This window comes from Microcaecilia unicolor, chromosome 12, assembly GCF_901765095.1.
Source record: "Microcaecilia unicolor chromosome 12, aMicUni1.1, whole genome shotgun sequence".
In the NCBI taxonomy this organism is placed as follows: domain Eukaryota; kingdom Metazoa; phylum Chordata; class Amphibia; order Gymnophiona; family Siphonopidae; genus Microcaecilia; species Microcaecilia unicolor.
Window position 1 is genome coordinate 62,879,981 of NC_044042.1, and position 18,661 is coordinate 62,898,641.

General features: G+C 44.1%; 1 protein-coding gene across 2 annotated transcripts in view; it reads right to left on the reverse strand.

Annotated features, from left to right (window-relative positions):
• The window catches only part of CDON (cell adhesion associated, oncogene regulated), a 192,800-nt gene that overhangs the window by 90,959 nt on the left and 83,180 nt on the right, over nucleotides 1-18,661 (reverse strand). For both annotated transcript variants that reach the window (XM_030220695.1, XM_030220696.1), the window contains exons 3-7: nucleotides 17,084-17,356; nucleotides 14,427-14,576; nucleotides 12,453-12,596; nucleotides 11,598-11,885; nucleotides 4,202-4,471 (exon numbers count right to left, since the gene is read on the reverse strand). In XM_030220695.1, the coding sequence (XP_030076555.1) occupies nucleotides 4,202-4,471; nucleotides 11,598-11,885; nucleotides 12,453-12,596; nucleotides 14,427-14,576; nucleotides 17,084-17,356 (1,125 nt within the window). The remainder of the gene's footprint in view (nucleotides 1-4,201; nucleotides 4,472-11,597; nucleotides 11,886-12,452; nucleotides 12,597-14,426; nucleotides 14,577-17,083; nucleotides 17,357-18,661) is intronic.

Consider the following 18,661-nt stretch of genomic DNA (forward strand, 5'->3'; position numbering starts at 1 on the left):
CTAGTGGTTAGGGTGGTGGACTTTGGTCCTGAGGAACTGAGTTCGATTCCCACTTCAGGCACAGGCAACTCCTTGTGACTCTGGGCAAGTCACTTAACCCTCCATTGCCCCATGTAAGCTGCATTGAGCCTGCCATGAGTGGAAAAGCGCGGGGTACACATGTAACAAAAATAAAATAGATACTATTGGAGATTCTACATGGAATGTTGCTATTCCACTAGCAACACTCCATGTAGAAGGCTGCGCAGGCTTCTGTTTCTGTGAGTCTGACGTCCTGCACGTACGTGCAGGACATCAGACTCACAGAAGCAGAAGCCTGCGCGGCCACATTGGTGATCCATGTAGAATCTCAAATAGCAGCAACAGTAGAGAAGTGGCCTAGGGGTTAGGGTGGTGGACTTTGGTCCTGAGGAACTGCGTTCGATTCCCACTTCAGGCACAGGCAGCTCCTTGTGACTCTGGGCAAGTCACTTAACCCTCCATTGCTCCATGTAAGCTGCATTGAGCCTGCCATGAGTGGGAAAGCGTGGGGTACAAATGTAACAATAAATAAATAAACAGATGAAATGTGCATTCACATGCCTGCATGCACCTTGCATGGTCCCAGTTCCTCTTGCCCATTTGTCTGCACTTTGCATACAAGCTCTTCCTGCCTGCTTGCCTGCACCCAACACATTCTTGGACTCTGTCCAGCCTGCTCACATGCATATTCCCCCCCTGGATTCTCATGCATACACTTTACACATTGCTGGATCCTCCTTCCTGTCTGCCTGCACATTCCTGGCCTCCCTGGAGACCTGACAGCACTTAAAAGATTGAACACGGCTGATTTACAAGATGAGTACTAAAAGCTGGAACTCAGTACAAAAACTTAGAAGGGGGATGGGAGGCAGGTAATGCCAGATGTTTTCAACTTAAACATTCCCCGGCCCTTCCTAAACCTCCTTACCTCCTTCCATCCAATAGCTCACAGAGCTAACAATCCATTTAAATGGGAAACTAAAACCAAGGTCCCATATTATCTTACAAAATAAACTGAAAATCTGTTGGAGCAACATGAAACCCAGGGTGAGGGTGCTCTGGCTGCCTGGGATTCCTCCAAATATCCCATTAAAATACCAGCAGGGAATGAAACTTCTATTTTAGGCCACTTCTTTGAAACAGTAAAAGGCTGGTGGGGGAAGGGATGGCTCAGAGAAGCCAAGGATTTGTCCCTAAAGGACAACTGTAGAATACACAGTACAATGCAGGGGGGGGGGGGAGTGGAAGGGACATGTAAATAGCTATTTGTTGGTTGGGATACAACACTAAGGGGCTGATATTCAGACCGCAGGAAGGAGCCCGGCTAACTCCAGCGGTTGGCGGTCAACCCACATAATCAATGCCGGGCCGTTTCCAGTGACTGGCATTGAATATTCAGTTTATTTTTGGCTGGTTTAAAGTTAACTGGCTAAGTCGATATCCACAGATAGCCAGTTAACTTTAAACCGGATAAAGAGATACCAGCTATTTACGCAGCCCGATGCGGCACTTATAATAGTTGGATGTGAATTGAATATTCGGGGATAGCTGGCTATATCACGTGATACAGCTGGTCATCTCCTAGGTGCTAACTGGGAATGTTCAGTGGGGGATAACTGGCTAACTCCCACTGGATATCGCCGGACAACCGGTTAAGCACCATTTAACCGGCCAGATGCCATTCCTGGCTGTTGTCTATGGGTGCCTCAGCCCTGGATATGTTTCCAATTTTTTATCTAGGGACTCTTGCCAGCTTTTTTCCACATAGTGAGGCACTCATTTAGTTTTCATATTCACCATATTTTTTATGAAAAAAATCATTTTTAATGTTACTCCTAAATTTGCTCAACAGCTTGAAATGTTTTGCTACTTATTATATTATTTTTGTGCTTTGTGAAACACTTTGGGTTGAAATGTATCTAAAGAAAGGAAGGGTACATTTTTGTTTTTCACTCTTTTGGTTTTTTTTGTTTTTTGACTGGCTCTTTGGTCTAGTGGTGCTGTCAGCTTGTCCTGTAGTGGCAAGAAGCTGTTCACATTGGCTACCTGATAACAGACAGATGAGGAGCTAGAAGATGAGAGTAAGGAGAGAGGCCTCCTACAATGATTCCCCGATAAGTGTTAGATGAGGAAAAGAAAGGACAGGAATTCTGTCAGGGAAGGTAGGAATAACATTACTGTCAAAGGCCAGTCCCTCTAGGTTAGCCGAGTCAGGAACTCAGAAATATCTTCCCTTTTCCACAGACAAAGCAGTATGCTGCTGTATTCTTTACATGCTTTACTTCAGATGGATGCTTCACCATGGGCTTCTAATTATCATCTTGCACAACTAACATACAGACTCCTTGCACAACTTATTCCAAAGTGCAAATACAAACAGGCAACAAAGTTCCATAATCATAGTTGTTCTGACCTTTCATGGTACAGACTATTACCCAATGACTTTAATGTACCATTTAACTCCCCCGTCAGCTTCTTAGTTGTTTACTGCAGCTCTTGGTTTGTCTGCCTCCACATATCACAGATCTGAGTCTATCAATATTAATATATCAGTAGATTATTTCAAGTTGGGCACCTAGTCACAACCCTCCCAGCCAACATACAGCCCCACTTTAATCCAGAGTGCATTTCTAATGGCAATGAGGTTACCTCTTCCAGCTTGTCTGCCCTTCCCCAGAACAGACTCACTGGCATTGCCCAGGTTTATGGTGTATAGCTTATTTAACACTTGATATACCGCTGTTGCAACAGAATTGATCACTGCAGTGTACAATATAATAAAACAATTAAAATTATGTGAAAGGAACACCATTAATGGATAGGACAGAGAGCATAAGCACCAGGAGGAAGGGGGCCAGTTGGTGAATCTGAGACCGTGTAAGCAGGACTAAGAGCTCAGACCCAAGTGATGGTCAGATCGTAACCAAAAACTGAGTTTTAAGGAGGATTGTAAATTTAGCAATGGATGGTTCAGAGTGAATTGTAGAAGGGAGATCGTTCCAAAGATTCAGAGCGCGAAAGAAAAAGCCGGAGGATTGAGTAGAATCAAAATGGGCAAAACAGAGTGAAGGTAGGACAAGCGGATGGCATCAAGGGACCAGAGGGCACAATTGGGTGTATAGGGTATGGTCAGGGAGAATAGATGTGTGTGTGTGTGGGGGGGGGGGGGGGGGGGGGGGGTAATCCAGATGTAAGGCTTTGTGGGCCAGACAGAAAACCCTGAAGTGTGGTTGGTACTGAATGGGGAGCCAGTGAAGAGATGCCACAAAAGAAGAAGTGTGATCATATTTATGTGCTCTGATAAGAAGATGAACTGCTGAATTCTGAAGAGTTTGAAGACGATGAAGGGAAGAACCAGCAATACCGGAATAAACAAAATTACAGTAGTCTATTCTCCAAATCAGAAAAGCATGGGTCAGAGTGTGTAATGACGGGGTATCAATGTAGCTGCAAATAGATTAGAGTTTTTGAAAGGTCAGGAAACCTTGTGTGATGGCTTAAGCAACTTGGTTCGAAAGATAATTTAGAATCAAGAAGAATGCCCAGGTACCGAAAGCTGTCAGCTGGGGATAAGGTCCTATTGAAAATAACTGGGGAAAGAGTTGGACAAGGATGAAAGTCAGTGATCCAGGAAACAGCAGTTTTAGATGGATTAAATACAAGCTTAAGATATTTTAATCCATTAGGTGGATGCTTTCCTATGGCTTCTAAACACTGAGAATTCCTCAATGAAATTTGTAGCAGCGCACTTTCCATCAGGCTCCCACCTCACTTCATCTAAGCCCAAGCATTCTACCTCTCTACATTCCTCCTAATCTATCCTGCTGTCCATCCTGACTCTCTACAAACAGTCTAGGCTTTTTATTTCAATCACCAGTAGACTGCTAATTAATCTCAGGTGCTCAATTACCTTCACCTGTATTCTGAACTCTAACTGCTGCCTCACTACATCTCTCAAACTACCCATCTCCAATATGAGCTCTCTTCCTGTCAGTTAAGGATTCTCAAAAACATCTCTCAGCATTACCATGAGTTCACTTCCTTTCAAAGCTTTCATAAGTTTTCTTGGTCTCTCTTTAGTGGTAAAGTGCAATATAATCAGTGAACTGGGGCCCAGCGTGTCACATTAAAACAATAATGATCTTGAGGTTCTGTAACTGGCTTGTGAAAGACTTCCTACCTGGTATGACCTGAAGTCTTCCTGTGGACTGTGCATATCCCACCACATTCCCAGCAATACACTGGTATAGTCCTGGATCCTCCAAGGTGACCCCAGTAATTCTCAGCCTGCTTCCTGACATAACATGTCTTGGAGAGGGAACCACAAGGACTGCATTATGATACCAGGTGAGGACAGGAGATGGGGTCCCATGGGCCTCGCAGGTAAACTGAACACTGTCCCCTGGAGATACTGTCTTTTCCTTCAGCCCTCTGGAGATGGAGGTGGATTCTGAGGACAGAATACAATGAAATCAATTTAAAAACATGAACTGCATACAAATTTTTAAACACAGACTCAATAAACTAAGGATAGAACTACTCAAGTATGAGGATCAATGCCATGTAAACATCTGCAGTGATGTCACCGGTTGAACATCTGTGCTGTATATTATTCCAGAAAAAACTTGGTAGAATTAAAACATACGCAATAAATCCCAGTCTGACTTAGCAACCAACTTCCTTTCACTGGATGTTTCCTTTAGAGACAGTTTGGCCGATATTCAACCTGCGGGAGGCCATGATTGGCACTGAGCTCGGATATATCCGTTTTCGGTGTCCGGTAATGAATATCTGGGGTTTCTTTTGGCTGGCTTAATCTTAATGAGCCAAGTTAATATTCAGCACTGGATGGTTACGTTTATAGCAGCTAAAGATAGGACTGCTATTTAGGCAGTCCGACTGGGCTGCTAAACTTAGCTTGCGAAGCGCTGAATATTCGCGGCTAGCCCGGCTGGTTAAACAGTGCTGAATCTCGGCCGGAGTGAAAAGATTAAGAGGTCAACTATCAAACATTTTTTACTCAGTTGACAAAGCAGTTACCTGGTAAAAATTCAGAGGCTAAAAATTGCTTCCCCCCCTCTGAAAGTAAACGTATGTATACTGTGAAAATCACAGACACATTTACCTGCAAAGGTTTGGAGCAGTAGCTAGTAATACACAGGGAGACTGTCTGAAAATCCCTAAATATGATTTACAGTGTGCACTTTGCACCTAAGTCTACCACACGGTAAAAACTTTGTTGGGAACAAAACAAATTTTGACAGATCTTATTCGCCATTCTGCAGGGCAAAAAGGTTGTTCCCTGGTCAGGAGAAGGCCTTCTTTCCTCTGCCGCTTCATTTTAGCTGCTTGCCGGTAATTGGAAAGTGAAACCGGTGCTGGGCAGACATCTACGGTCTATGCCCTGATCGTGACTGGATAGGTATGGATCGGCTTGAGTGTAACTTTTAAGGGGCTTCGACATTAGCTTCAGAACTTTTAGTACAAGAACAGTGCTGGGCAGACTTCTACGGTCTGTGCCCTGAAAATGGCAAGGACAAATCAAACTTGGGAATACAACCTTTTTGCCCTGCAGAATGGCGAATAAGATATGTCAAAATTTGTTTTGTCCTCAACAAAATATGGGAGTGGAGGAATGGTCTAGTGGTTAGAGCACCAGTCTTGCAATCCATAGGTGGCCAGTTCAAATCCTGCTGCTGCTCCTTATCATCTTGGGCAAGTCACTTAACCCTCCATTGCCTCAAGTACAAACTTAGATTGTGAACCCTCCTGGGACAGAGAAACATCCAGTATACCTGAATGTAACTCACCTTGAGCTACTACTGAAAAAGGTGTGAGCAAAATCTCTGGTCATCTTCAAATCTAAGCTAAAAGCCCACCTTTTTGATGCTGCTTTTAACTCCTAACCCTTATTCACTTGTTCAGAACCCTTATTTTATCATCCTCACTTTAATATTGTTATGTTCATACATTCATTCCTGACTGGAGAGTAAATTACACATTAATCATGCTGTAAAGAATCCCCCTCCAGGGCAATAGTTTCATCCTAGTTTGATTAATTTAGAAATAATTAACGCTAAACTGAGAAGGTCATTTTAGAAGCCTCAGCATTTACATATGTAGATTGCATATAAATGCTCCAGGATGCAGAGATTTCAAGGCGACATGGTTTGGACTGGCCAAAAATTTATTTATGTAGCTCCTATTTCACAATGGGAACACTTTCATATTTTTTTAAAGATTTCTGCACCAACCTTTGGACCTGCTCCGAGGTACACAAGTGCCAGCTACCTGGCCATTTGCACCTGGGGGTCTCTGTCAGTGATTTAGGAACCACTGTGCTAACCCCTGTAGTGCCTAACACCACTGCAGAATTTCATGAAATTCTGACTCCTCTTGTACACGTAGCTGTGTAAATTCTAGCACATACATATGTAGTTCCTGGCACATATGCATCCAACATCCATATCACCCATATGAAAAAGTAATTGCCCTTTAAACTTAATAACTGGTTGCACCCCCTTTGCATCAATAATTACAACTAAATGCTTCCTAAATTTGATATGAGTCTTTCACATCGCTGTTGAGGACCTTAGCCCACTCTTCTTGGCAGAATTGGTATAATTCAGACCAGGGGCGTCCAGAGCCCAAGGTGGTGGGGCACATTTTAGCCCGCCTCCCCAAGCCGCTGACCCCCCCCCCCCCCCACTGCTGACCCTCCCCTGCCACTTTCGCCCCCCCCCCCCGAGCAATGAGGAATGTGCAGGACATGCTGGACGTCAGGACTCACAGCACAGATCAGCGAACACACCGGAGACCGGATCTGAAGACGACTAAGGATAGCGGGGGTTGGGGACCCCCGCCAGCAAAGGTACCTTGCGGCAGCAGGGGTTCAAAAGTGTCGGGGGCCAGCATTAAATCTGTGGGGTCCCATGCCCCCGTGGCCCCACTTAGCTACGCCCCTGATTAAAACACATTTGTAGGTTTTGCTGCATGAACTGTTCATTTCAGGTCCTGCCACAGCATCTCTATAGGGTTCCCGACAGGACCTTCACTAGGCCAATTCAAAGCTTTAATGTTGTTTCTCCTCAGCCATTCTGATGTAGACTTGCCTTTGTATTCTGGGTCATTGTCTTGCTGCATAACCCAATTATGTTTTAGCATCAACTCACAGACAAATAACTGGCCATTCTTCTTTTTTGGTAAAGTGCAGAATTCATAGTTCTTTCATGACAAATTTTCAAGGCCCTGATGCTGCACTATCACACTACCACCAGCATTTTTGACTGTGGGTGTGATGTTCTTACTGTGTTATTCTGTATTTCCTTTACGCCAGACATAATTTTTATTTATTTATTTATTTTATTGCTTTTGTATCCCACATTTCCCCACCTATTTGCGGGCTCAGTGTGGCTTACAATACATTGTAACGATGGAAGTACAATAAGTTATAACATGATTATAGTTACATTGTGAGGAGTAGAGTTAAAACAATGTCCAGGTATCGATAAGGGGGAGAGAACAATGGAGAAGAGAAAAGGGCTGGGTGTAGTAGAATTACGGGGATAAGAGTATTAAGAGAATGTGTTGATCCATTGCCAACTGTGTGTGTGGACTTCATGTGCTTTGATCCTTTTGATAGATTTTTTCAAAGAGATGAGTCTTTAGTAGTTTGCGGAAGTTGGTTAGTTCGTAGGTTGTTCTTAAGTTTCGTGGTAGTTTATTCCAGAATTGCGTGCTCATATAGGAAAAGGTTGATGCGTGCATCACTTTGTATTTTATGCCTTTGCAATTTGGGAAGTGGAGGTTAAGGAAAGTTCGGGACGATCTTTTGGCATTTCTGGGTGGCAGGTCTATTAAGTCAGACATGTAGGCTGGGGCTTCACCATTAATGATTTTGTGGACTAGTGTGCATACTTTGAAAGTGATGCGTTCCTTGAGTGGGAGCCAGTGTAGCTTCTCTCGTAGTGGTTTTGCACTTTCGTATTTTGGTTTCCCGAAGATGAGTCTGGCTGCTATGTTCTGGGCTGTTTGAAGTTTCCTCAGTGTTTGCTCTTTGCAGCCTGCATATAGTGAGTTGCAATAGTCGAGATGGCTGAGTACGAGTGATTGCACTAGGTTGCGGAAGACGGATCTTGGGAAGAAAGGTCTTATTCTCTTCAGTTTCCACATGGAGTAAAACAACTTTTTGGTTGTGTTGCTTGCATGGGTTTCGAGTGTTAGATGGCGGTCGATAGTGACTCCAAGGATTTTTAGGGTTTCTGAGATTGGAAGGTTTAGGTTTGGTGTGTTTATTGCGGTAAATTCATTAGTGTTGTATTGGGAGGTAAGTATCAGGCATTGAGTTTTTTCTGCATTCGGTTTCAATCGAAATGCATTTGCCCAGGTGTTCATGATTTGTAAGCTTTGGTTGATTTCATGGGGCCTGTGTTGTCCAAAGAGTTCCACTCCTGACCTATCTGTCCATAGAACATTACCCCAAAAGGCTTGCAAAGCATCCAGGTGTGCTTCTGCAAATGTGAGACGAGCATTGATGTTACTTTTGGATAGCAGTGGTTTCCGCTTTGCTGTTCCCTCATGAATACCATTTTTGCCCAGGCTCTTTCTTAGTGCAAGGTCATGAACACTGACCTTAGCTGAGGCTAGAGAGGCCTGCAGTTCTTTGGATAATCTTCTGGGATGTTATGTGACTTCCCAGACGAGTTGCCGCTGAGCTCTTGTGTAATTTTGGCAGTCCAGCCACTCCTCGGAAGATTCACCACTGTTTCAAGTCTTCTTCATATGAAGATAATGGCTCTCACTGTGGTTCAGTGGGGTCCTGGAACCTTAGAAATGGCTTTGTAACCCTTTTCAGGCTGATATATTTCAACGTCTTTTCCCCTCATCTCTTCTGGAATTTGTTTTGATTGTGGCATAGCGTTCTTGTAGAAACTTTGTGGCGACTACTTCACTCTCATGGTAAGGTTCAATATATAGAGAGATTTAGATTCAGCAAAGCTAGCTGCAATCAAGTCTGACTATGTTCAATCAGTGGAACCTAATTATCAATTAAATTTGATCAACTGGTTCACCGATTAACTAAAGCGGCAGTTACTTTTTCACAAGGGAGATATGTTCCTCAAATAAATGATGTAATAATTTAACAACTGTGTTATGCGTTTACTCAGGTTCCCTTTTTGTAATATTACATTTTGTTTAAAGATCAGAAACTACTCAGTGTGACATTTACGCAATAACAGGGGAAATCAGGAGTAGGCAAAAACATTTGCACATCACTGTATATCTAAATGGATAAATTTTGGCTGGGGATTAAGGGGCCCTTTGACCAAGCTAAAAAGTGGCCCGCGCTATCCCCAGCTTGGGTCTTTCCCATGTGCTGAGGCCACTTTTAGCATGGTGACAAAATGGCCACATTTTCCATTATTCCTATTAATGGCCATGTGCGTTGCTTATTAATTCCTAGACATGCATATGCACAAACATTTTTTGACTTCTCAAACAAATCACAGTAACTGCGATGTATGCACACCCCTACCACCCGATATGTGGGGACTGCCTGTATACGTATACGTTTACCCACTATCGAGGGGAAGGGTGCTCAAACTTGTATGTCAAATTTGGGTGCAATTCTGAGATATGCACACAACTAAATTGGATAATGAGCCGATTAACATGAATAATTGGGCACTAACAACCAATTATTGATGTTAATGGGCAACAATTTGGATGTGAGCACGCATCTTGCTACATGCTATCAGGGCCGCCGAGAGGGAGGGCAAAATTCCCCGGAACCGATTTTTTTACGGTGCCCAAATTTGGGCGCCATTTACTGAATCTGGTCCTATATGAGATGTTCCTGAGAGTGGAATAGAAGGGGGGGGGGGGGGGGGGGGGGGGGGGTTGCACTTATCCCCATCTTTTGAAAATTCAAACTACATGCATGCAATTTCACTCAGAAAAATTGTGAGTCCCAAACCGCAGGTGTAAATGTAAGCTCATACTTTTCCTTGGAAAAATTCACAGAGAAAGGTATGCACGTACTTTTCACCCAGGAACAAACCGGCCAATATTCAGCACTAGTTAAGCTTCTGGCTGGTTAAATAGCACTTAACTGGCTAAGCGCTAATATTCAGTGCAAGATAGCCGGTTATCTCTGCTGAATATTAGCGCTTAGCGCACGGCGGCTAACTGGCTATCCTGCTTATAATCGAATGAGAAAAACGCCCAAGTTCCGACCTAAATCGGGAGATGGACGTTTATCTCACAAAAACGAATAAAGCGGTATAATCGAAAGCCGATTTTTGGACGTTTTCAACTGTAATCCGTCGCGGATGCGGACAAAGTTGATGGGGGCGTGTCAGAGGTGTGGCGAAGGCGGAACTGGGGCGTGGTTATCTGCCGAACAGAGATGGGCGCATTTCACCGATAATGGGAAAAAAGTATGCGTTTTTAGCTAGAATTTAGGACACTTTTCCTGGACCCTGTTTTTTCACGAATAAGGCCCCAAAAAGTGCCCTAAATGACCAGATGACCACTGGAGGGAATCGGGGATGACCTCCCCTGACTCCCCCAGTGGTCACTAACCCCCTCCCACCACAAAAAATGAAGTTTCTCAACTTTTTATTTTCACCCTCAAATGTCATACCCACCTCCCTGGCAGCAGTATGCAGGTCACTGGAGGAGTTGTTAGGGGGTGCAGTGGACTTCAGGCAGGTGGACCCAGGCCCATCCCCCCTACCTGTTACAATTGTGCTGCTTAATGCTTATTAGTCGTCCAACCCCCCAAACCCACTGTACCCACATGTAGGTGCCCCCCTTCACCCCTTAGGGCTATAGTAATGGTGTAGACTTGTGGGCAGTGGGTTTTGAGGGGGATTTGGGGGGCTCAACACACAAGGGAAGGGTGCTATGCACCTGGGAGCTCTTTTACCTTTTTGTTTGGTTTTGTAAAAGTGCCCCCTAGGGTGCCCGGTTGATGTCCTGGCATGTGAGGGGGACCAGTGCACTACGAATCCTGGCCCCTCCCACGAACAAATGCCTTGGATTTATTCGTTTTTGAGCTGGGCGCTTTCATTTTCCATTATCGCTGAAAAACAAAAACGCCCAGCTCACACATTGTTGAATAAAACATGGGCGTCTATTTTTTCCCAAAATACGGTTCGGTCCGCCCCTTCACGGACCCGTTCTCGGAGATAAACGCCCATGGAGATAGGCGTTTTCGTTCAATTATGCCCCTCCATATCACACAATAACTGGCTAACCGCAAATATTCAGCGCTTCGCCAGCTAAGTTTAGCGGCCAAATCGGACTGCTAAAATAGCAGTCCTATCTTTGGCAGCTATAAACTTAACTGGCCAGCGCCGAATATTAACTTAACCAGTTAAGTTTAAACAGGCTGAAAAACTCCCAGATATTTAATGCCAGTCACCGGAAATGGCCCAGCAATGAAGATCTGGGCTTCCCACCAATCACAGCCGGCTGGACTGCCTCCTGTGGGCTGAATATCGGCTGGAAAATTATTATAATGAGCACCATTGTTTCTCAGTGGTATACTACTTGTGAAAAAAGATCTTTACCAAGTACACCAACAGTGTAATTGACTTGCTTCGGCTCCTCAGATGCATTCAGCACCAAGCATGAGTAATTTCCAGCATCTGAGATCCTAATCCGATCGATGACAAGGTGGGTATGCAGCAGCTTCCACCTGCCTCTGCCACTTATGTCACGACCATCCTTTAGCCAATGCACATGAGGGGCAGGCACCCGGCTGACGGCACATTCTAAGACCAATGGGCTGTGCTGTAATACTGAGAGAACCTGAGGGCTAGTAGGGTGTACAATATGGAAGCCAGTAGTCAAGGAACCTAGAAAAAAAAGAGGGAAGGAGAACATATTCTGTTTACATCAAATAGGTTGGAGCATCATGACTGACTAGACAAGGGTCATACAGGTATGTACAATGTTGTAGTGCCACACAGACAGCATGAAGAACAGAAATGGCCAAAGAAAGGTGGTAATAAACCAATGAAAAAAAGTTTATTAATGGGTAAGGAAAGGCTTCTGGGTCAGCCTCCATCAGCAGCAGCGATTCTTACTTGCTACCGGCGACCCTTTGAAGACAGACGCTTGTTAAGGGAGAGAAGGAGATGCAAGACAGCAGCAGGAGACTAGCTTGCTCCTCAATGCTGGCGTTGTCAAGGGTGTAGATCTTGGGACCGGCTGGAGGGGGAGAAAGCTGAGACATTGAAACTGGGTCTTGGAAGAGGGAGAAAGTGGGAACTGTAGGAGTGGGCAGGGTGAAAGCGTGTAGAGCACAAAGATGAAGCAGGGTATGCCAGGCTGAAGGTTCACCTAGGGCATCTAATACTCCTGGATTGTTAGAATAGTCAACCTCATTCCAAGACCTCTCCAGATATAAGGCAGATACTCACGGCTCACATTCAGTTTGTGTCCGATGACCTCAGTTTTTAGCTCATGGGTGACTGGGTTGTAAGCAGCACACTTATACAACCCCTTGTCTTCCAGGGACACATTTATGATCTGCAGATTTCCAGAAGGAAGGATTAGGTAGTTATCTGTAGAAGCAAGAAAGAATGCCCAGCAGTTATTATGTGCTCATGAATTCTTCCTGACACAGAAACCTAACTAGGATTCACCTTCCTCTGACACAAGGATATCAACTTTGGTTATTCATTGTTGGATATCTTGTGTCGAGGATCACAACAGTTTTTAAGTATGGCTAAACCATGCTTATTCTCTAGCTATTTGTAACAGGAGAAATAATGCCATTGTGGAAAGCAGGGGGAAATTTTCTTTCCAACAGCAACTGGCATTGATAGTGTAAGAGAAAATAACATCCTCCAAAAATCTAACAAAAATGAAACCTAAGTTTAATCAATCTTTGCACTTACAAGGTTAGAGAATTTCAATCTTTGCTCAATAAATGGAAATGAAAACTGAATGCTGGCAAGAAAAAATTGGTAGAGAAAGTGAACAGAGAGACAGAGAAAGATATAAAATGTACAAGAGAGAGGGAAAAGAGGCGGAAGGTCATTTTTGATAAAATGTCTGATTTTGGACATTTTGCTAGAAACATCCAAAAATCAAGTGGTGAACACAGCCATTTTGGAACTTGAGAAATGTCTATCTTTTGGTTCGAAAATCGTCTTTTTCTTAGATGTTTTGTGCTCAGTGTATTTTATTTTGGGACCATTTTGGAAAATAAAACGTCCAAGAGAAAAAAAAACACACCAAACAACAGCCATTGGGATGTCTGGGGGCCATCATTCTTGTAGACTGGCCACACAGACATTGCAGTTGAGCATCCTAGGGGACACTGCATTGGACTTCACATAAAAGGATCCACGTACACACCTCACCATAATCCCCTTATATTGTATGGTGAGCCCTCCAGGAACAGAAAACAAGTCTCCTGTACCTCACTGTACACTGCTACAATAGCTCTCAAGCTTGCAGATGCCACATAAATGTAGGTATAGTAGGTATTTAGTGAATTTTGGAGGGCTAACACATTCCACCACAAGTGTACCAGCTAGAGTGGGGTATGGGCCTGGGTCATCTTCTCTACAGTCCACTACACTGACCACTAGGCTATTCCTGGGACTTACTTGCTGCTCTATTAGGAATGGCCATCGTATGTGAAGCTGTCACAGAGCCTGGTATGTATTATCACTGTCACATCTTAGGGGGCTGGGAGGAGGTCAGTGACCACCAGGGGAGTAAGAGGCGGGGAGGTTATGTCTTTATCCCTCTAGTGGTCATTTGGTCACTTAGGGTGCCTTTTGGTCACATAGTTATGACAAACAGGTCTAGCCAAAACGTCTTAATTCTGGACCTGGATGTTTTCATTTTGTTCCACTATTGCAGAAAAATGTCTATCTTTTGTGGCTGCCCATGTCCCAGGTCTCATCCAAAACATGCCTCCATCATGCCCCCTTGACATTTGGATGAACTGTGGAGCAAAACATCTAAAATCGGGGTGTCAAAAATCACAACTTGGATGGGGCACCGTGAAAGTGGAGGATGTGGAGAGAAACCAGCAGGAGGAATAGTGGAGGTAGCAGGGCTGTTCCACAAAATACCAGAGGACAAGAGTTATAATGAGATGAGTAGAAGATATACCCTCACAGGAAAGAGGACAGAACAAAGGGCTGTATTATCTGCACTTGAAAGTGAGAAAGAGAGAGAAGGGGGAGGTATAATCAACATATGAAAGAGAGCAGAAAGTGAGGAATGGCATATCCCAAACCAGAGAGAGAAGAAAGAGGGCAAAAGGTATAACACACAAGAAGCGAGAGAGATAGAAGTGGATGGTATAACCCATGAGAGGAGAGAGAAGCAGAAAGTACAACCATGCTGACATAAAAGCCTTGGACATGTCTCACCTGTGGAATGCTCAAGCCATTTTCCTCGGACCCGAAAGCGAATATCTGGTTTGGGATTACTGTCTGGTGCCTTGCACCAGATGAAACCAGAGCTTCCCACCTCTGCAGTAATGATGTGTCTCTCCAAAGAAGTCTTGAAATCATCAAGCCCTGCAAGGCCATGACAAGGTCATACTCTCTTTTATTTTAATTTCACTACAAATACAGTATAAGAACATAAGAGTTGCTGTGTTGTGTCAGACCAAGGGCCCATCTAGTCCAGTATCCTGTTTCCAAGTACCAAGTTTCCACAAGTACCTGGCAGAGTCCCAAAGTGGTAAGACTCCATGATACCTAACCTCAGGGATAAGAAGTGGCTTTCCCCAGGTCAACCTTAATAATGGTTTATGGACTTTTTCTCTAGGATTTATCCAAAACTTTTTAAAACCCTGCTACACTAACTGCTTTTACCACTTGCTTCGGCAATGAGCTCCAGAGCTTAACTATACATTGAGTGAAAAAACTATTTTATCCTGTTAGTTTTAAATATGTTATTATGTAACTTCATGGTGCATCCCTTATTCTTTCTACTTCTGATAGAGTAAACAATTGATTCGTGTTTTGTTTTTTTTTGTTACATTTGTACCCCGCGCTTTCCCACGCATGGCAGGCTCAATGCGGCTTACATATTGTATACAGGTACTTATTTGTACCTGGGGCAATGGAGGGTTAAGTGACTTGCCCAGAGTCACAAGGAGCTGCCTGTGCCTGAAGTGGGAATCGAACTCAGTTCCTCAGTTCCCCAGGACCAAAGTCCACCACCCTAACCACTAGGCCACTCCTCCACTCTAGGCCACGCCTCCACTTCATTCAGGATTTTGTAGACTCTATCATATCTCCCCTCAGATGTCTCTTCTTCAAGCTGAAGAGCCCTAACTTCTTTAGCCTTTCCTCAGCGTCGTTCCATCCCCATAATCATTTCAGTCCCCCTTCTCTGTGTCTTTTCCAGTTCTATTACACCTTTTTTTTTAAAACGCTGACCAGAATTGCACACCTTTGCTAGTGAAGTTATATAGTTTCTCTGGTTAAATAGAAGTGTGTGTTTACGCAAGAATATTCAGGGACTTAATTTTGCCAGAGACAAACTCTCCGTGGTTTTCGGCAGTATTAAATGTCAGTCTTAGCCTCTCTCTTATGGATGCGGGACAGATTCTGTGCCATTTGCTTCTGTAAAGTTAACATATACTCTCTCACTCCAATAGAGAGTGTACCTTCAGTCTGTCCCAGCATGGCAACACTTATGTACTTACGTAATTTTATAAAAACCATCCTTTATAAATCTCTCTCACCGCATCTCCTTTTATATGATATATACATTCTTGGTGGTGGAGAACAGGACAAGTAGAGCAGCGTAGTACTGGCACATGAATTGTTTCACATCAAAAAGAACTTCTAGAAAATTAGGGATTCTTTTACAAAGCTGTAGTAAAAACTGGCCATAGCGTGTCCTTATGTTGGTCTTGCTTGCATGCTAAGGCCATTTTTATGTGGTTTTAAAATCCCCAATTTTGTATTTATTTCAGTGCGTGGCCATTTTTTAAAATTACCCTGGGAACACTTATTGACACCTATTTTATAGAGATATGAAATATAGAGATTTTTTTTCACCTACCCCGCATCAACATCGCTCCTCCTCTGCGGTGTCCCTGCATCTGCCCGCCCGTCACCGAACCCCGTTCCCTCCCTGGTGTACCTTACAGCCCCCCCCCCATTGCCTGCAATGATCTAATTATTGTTGCCTGCACTGACTCCGCAGGCTTCCATCGGCTGGGTCCCACCAGAAAGGAAATGATGAAAGCGAGGGTGGGACCCAGCCGATGGAAGCCTGCAGAGCTGGCGCAAGCAGCAATAATTAAATCACTGCAGGCGCCGGGGACACCTGTAAGGTACACTAGGGAGGGACAGGGTTCAGCGACGGGTGTGCAGATGCCGAGTGCCATGGAGGAAGAGACATGTTGATGTGGGGTGCCGCCACTGGGTGGGCCCGAGACAAAAATCAGGCCCACCCGTAGCTACACCAATGATTTGCAGTCAACGTATAGCGGCTAACCAGCTTTATTGTGCGATTTAGCCGGCTAGCCTCGAATATTCAAACGCTGTCCAGCTACGTTTTGTGGCCAAATGGGACTGCATACATAGCAGGCCTAGCTTTGGCCACTATGAACTTAGTTGGCCAACGCTGAATATTGACCTAGCCAGCTAAAGTTTATAGCAGCCAAAGGTATACCAGATATTCATTGCCGGTCACCAGAATTGGCCTGGAATTGAATATCTGGGCTCAACGCCAACCATGGAAGTTAACTGGGCTGCCTCCTGTGGTCTGAATATCGTCCCCATAGAGCTACACACACAAATTTACACCATTTTTGCAGCAGGTGTAAATTTGGATGTTGGCATTTGTGTGCTTTTGGGGCTGGTTCCGGGAGTCTATTTTTTTAAAGACAAATAAGCCCCTTACCGCCTTTAAAAAATAGCGTTAGGATAGGCACCATTTTGAACCAGTTTTCTGTATTACCCATCTAAAATCTTCTAAAATTGTCCACTATAATAACAGAATGATCTCATTAAAAAGTTGTTTTCCAGAGATAAAAGAGAATGGAAAGCAGAGTGAAACTCACATGCTAAGGATACATTTGCAGGTTTACTAATGATTGCACCAATGCTGGTATTGGCAACACACTGGTACTGGCCGGTGTAAGAAGAGCCAAGAGAGAAGATTGTCAGAGACCCTGGTTGCACTGCAACTTCCTCTGGCTCAACACTCAACTTCTTGCCGTTCAACAACCAGAAAATTTGAGTAGAGGGTGGTTCGGCAGAACAGTGTAGCACCACAGACCCACCAGCTTTCTGAACCGTGGACAAGGGCTCCAAAACAAAGTGAGGGATAAAATCTGAAACACAAATGGAGAGAAAAAGGAGTTTACTATCACATACAGGGTTTCCACTTCCAGGACAAGCAGGAGACTATTCCTTCTCTTTAAATGTGTGTGTAACTGCTATTGGGCCTATGCTGGCAAAAGTTCATGTTGACCAAATTTTGCACTTAAAGGCTGCTGGATGCCTTCTAAGACACGCTGGAAAAATGCACATTTACTAAGATAACATAAGGAAAGCAAGTTTCATGGGGGCTGATTTTCAAGGCACTTAGGGCCCTGTTTACTAAGCCGCACCGTAGGCACGCTAACGTTTTAGCACACACTAACAACAAAATTCCCCAGGCCCGGGCCTCCAGCACTATCCCTGCCTCCCAACCACCAGCCCTGCCTCCTACCACCGGCTCTGCCACCCGATCTCGACTAAGCTCCAGAGGATCCATTCCTTCTGCACAGGATTCCTTTATGCTTATCCCACGCATGTTTGAATTGTGTTACCATTTTCATTTCCCGCGGGAGGGCATTCCAAGCATCCACTACTCTCTCCGTGAAAAAATATTTCATGACATTTTTCTTGAGTCTGCCCCCTTTCAATCTCATTTCATGTCCTCTCGTTCTACTGCCTTCCCATCTACGGAAAAGGTTTGTTTGCGGATTAATACCTTTCAAATATTTGAACATCTGTATCATATCACCCCGTTTCTCCTTTCCTCCAGAGTACACATGTTTAGTTCAGCAAGTCTCTCCTCATACGTCTTGAAACGCAAACCCCATACCATTCTCTTAGCTTTTCTTTGCACCGCTTCAATTCTTTTTACATCCTTAGCAAGATGGCCTCCAAAACTGAACACAATACTCTAGGTGGGGCCATGTTCTATAATTACAAGCATACATTTTGAAATGCCCACGAAACATCCATTTCCCCACCTATAACCATGACCCTTTTTGCCTGCGTGCATTAAAATTTAGGCGCAGTGCGTTACAGGCCACGCTTAGTGATTTGTGCGCATAAATTCTAATTATTGTCAATTAGTGCTTATTATTGCTTGTTAAGCGCTGTTAACAATGCTTATTGCTTTGTTAAGCCAAGAAGGCCAAGAGGGATTATGAAAAAAAGATAGCAAAAACAGGCAAAAAAACATAGTAAAATTTTTTTTTCAGTATATTAAAAGCAGGAAGCTGGCAAAAGAATCGGTTGGGCCGCTGGATGACCGAGGGGTAAAAGGGGCGATCAAGGAAGACAAAGACATAGCGGAGAGACTGAATGAATTCTTTGCTTCGGTCTTCACCAAGGAAGATTTGGGTGGGATACTGGTGTCGGAA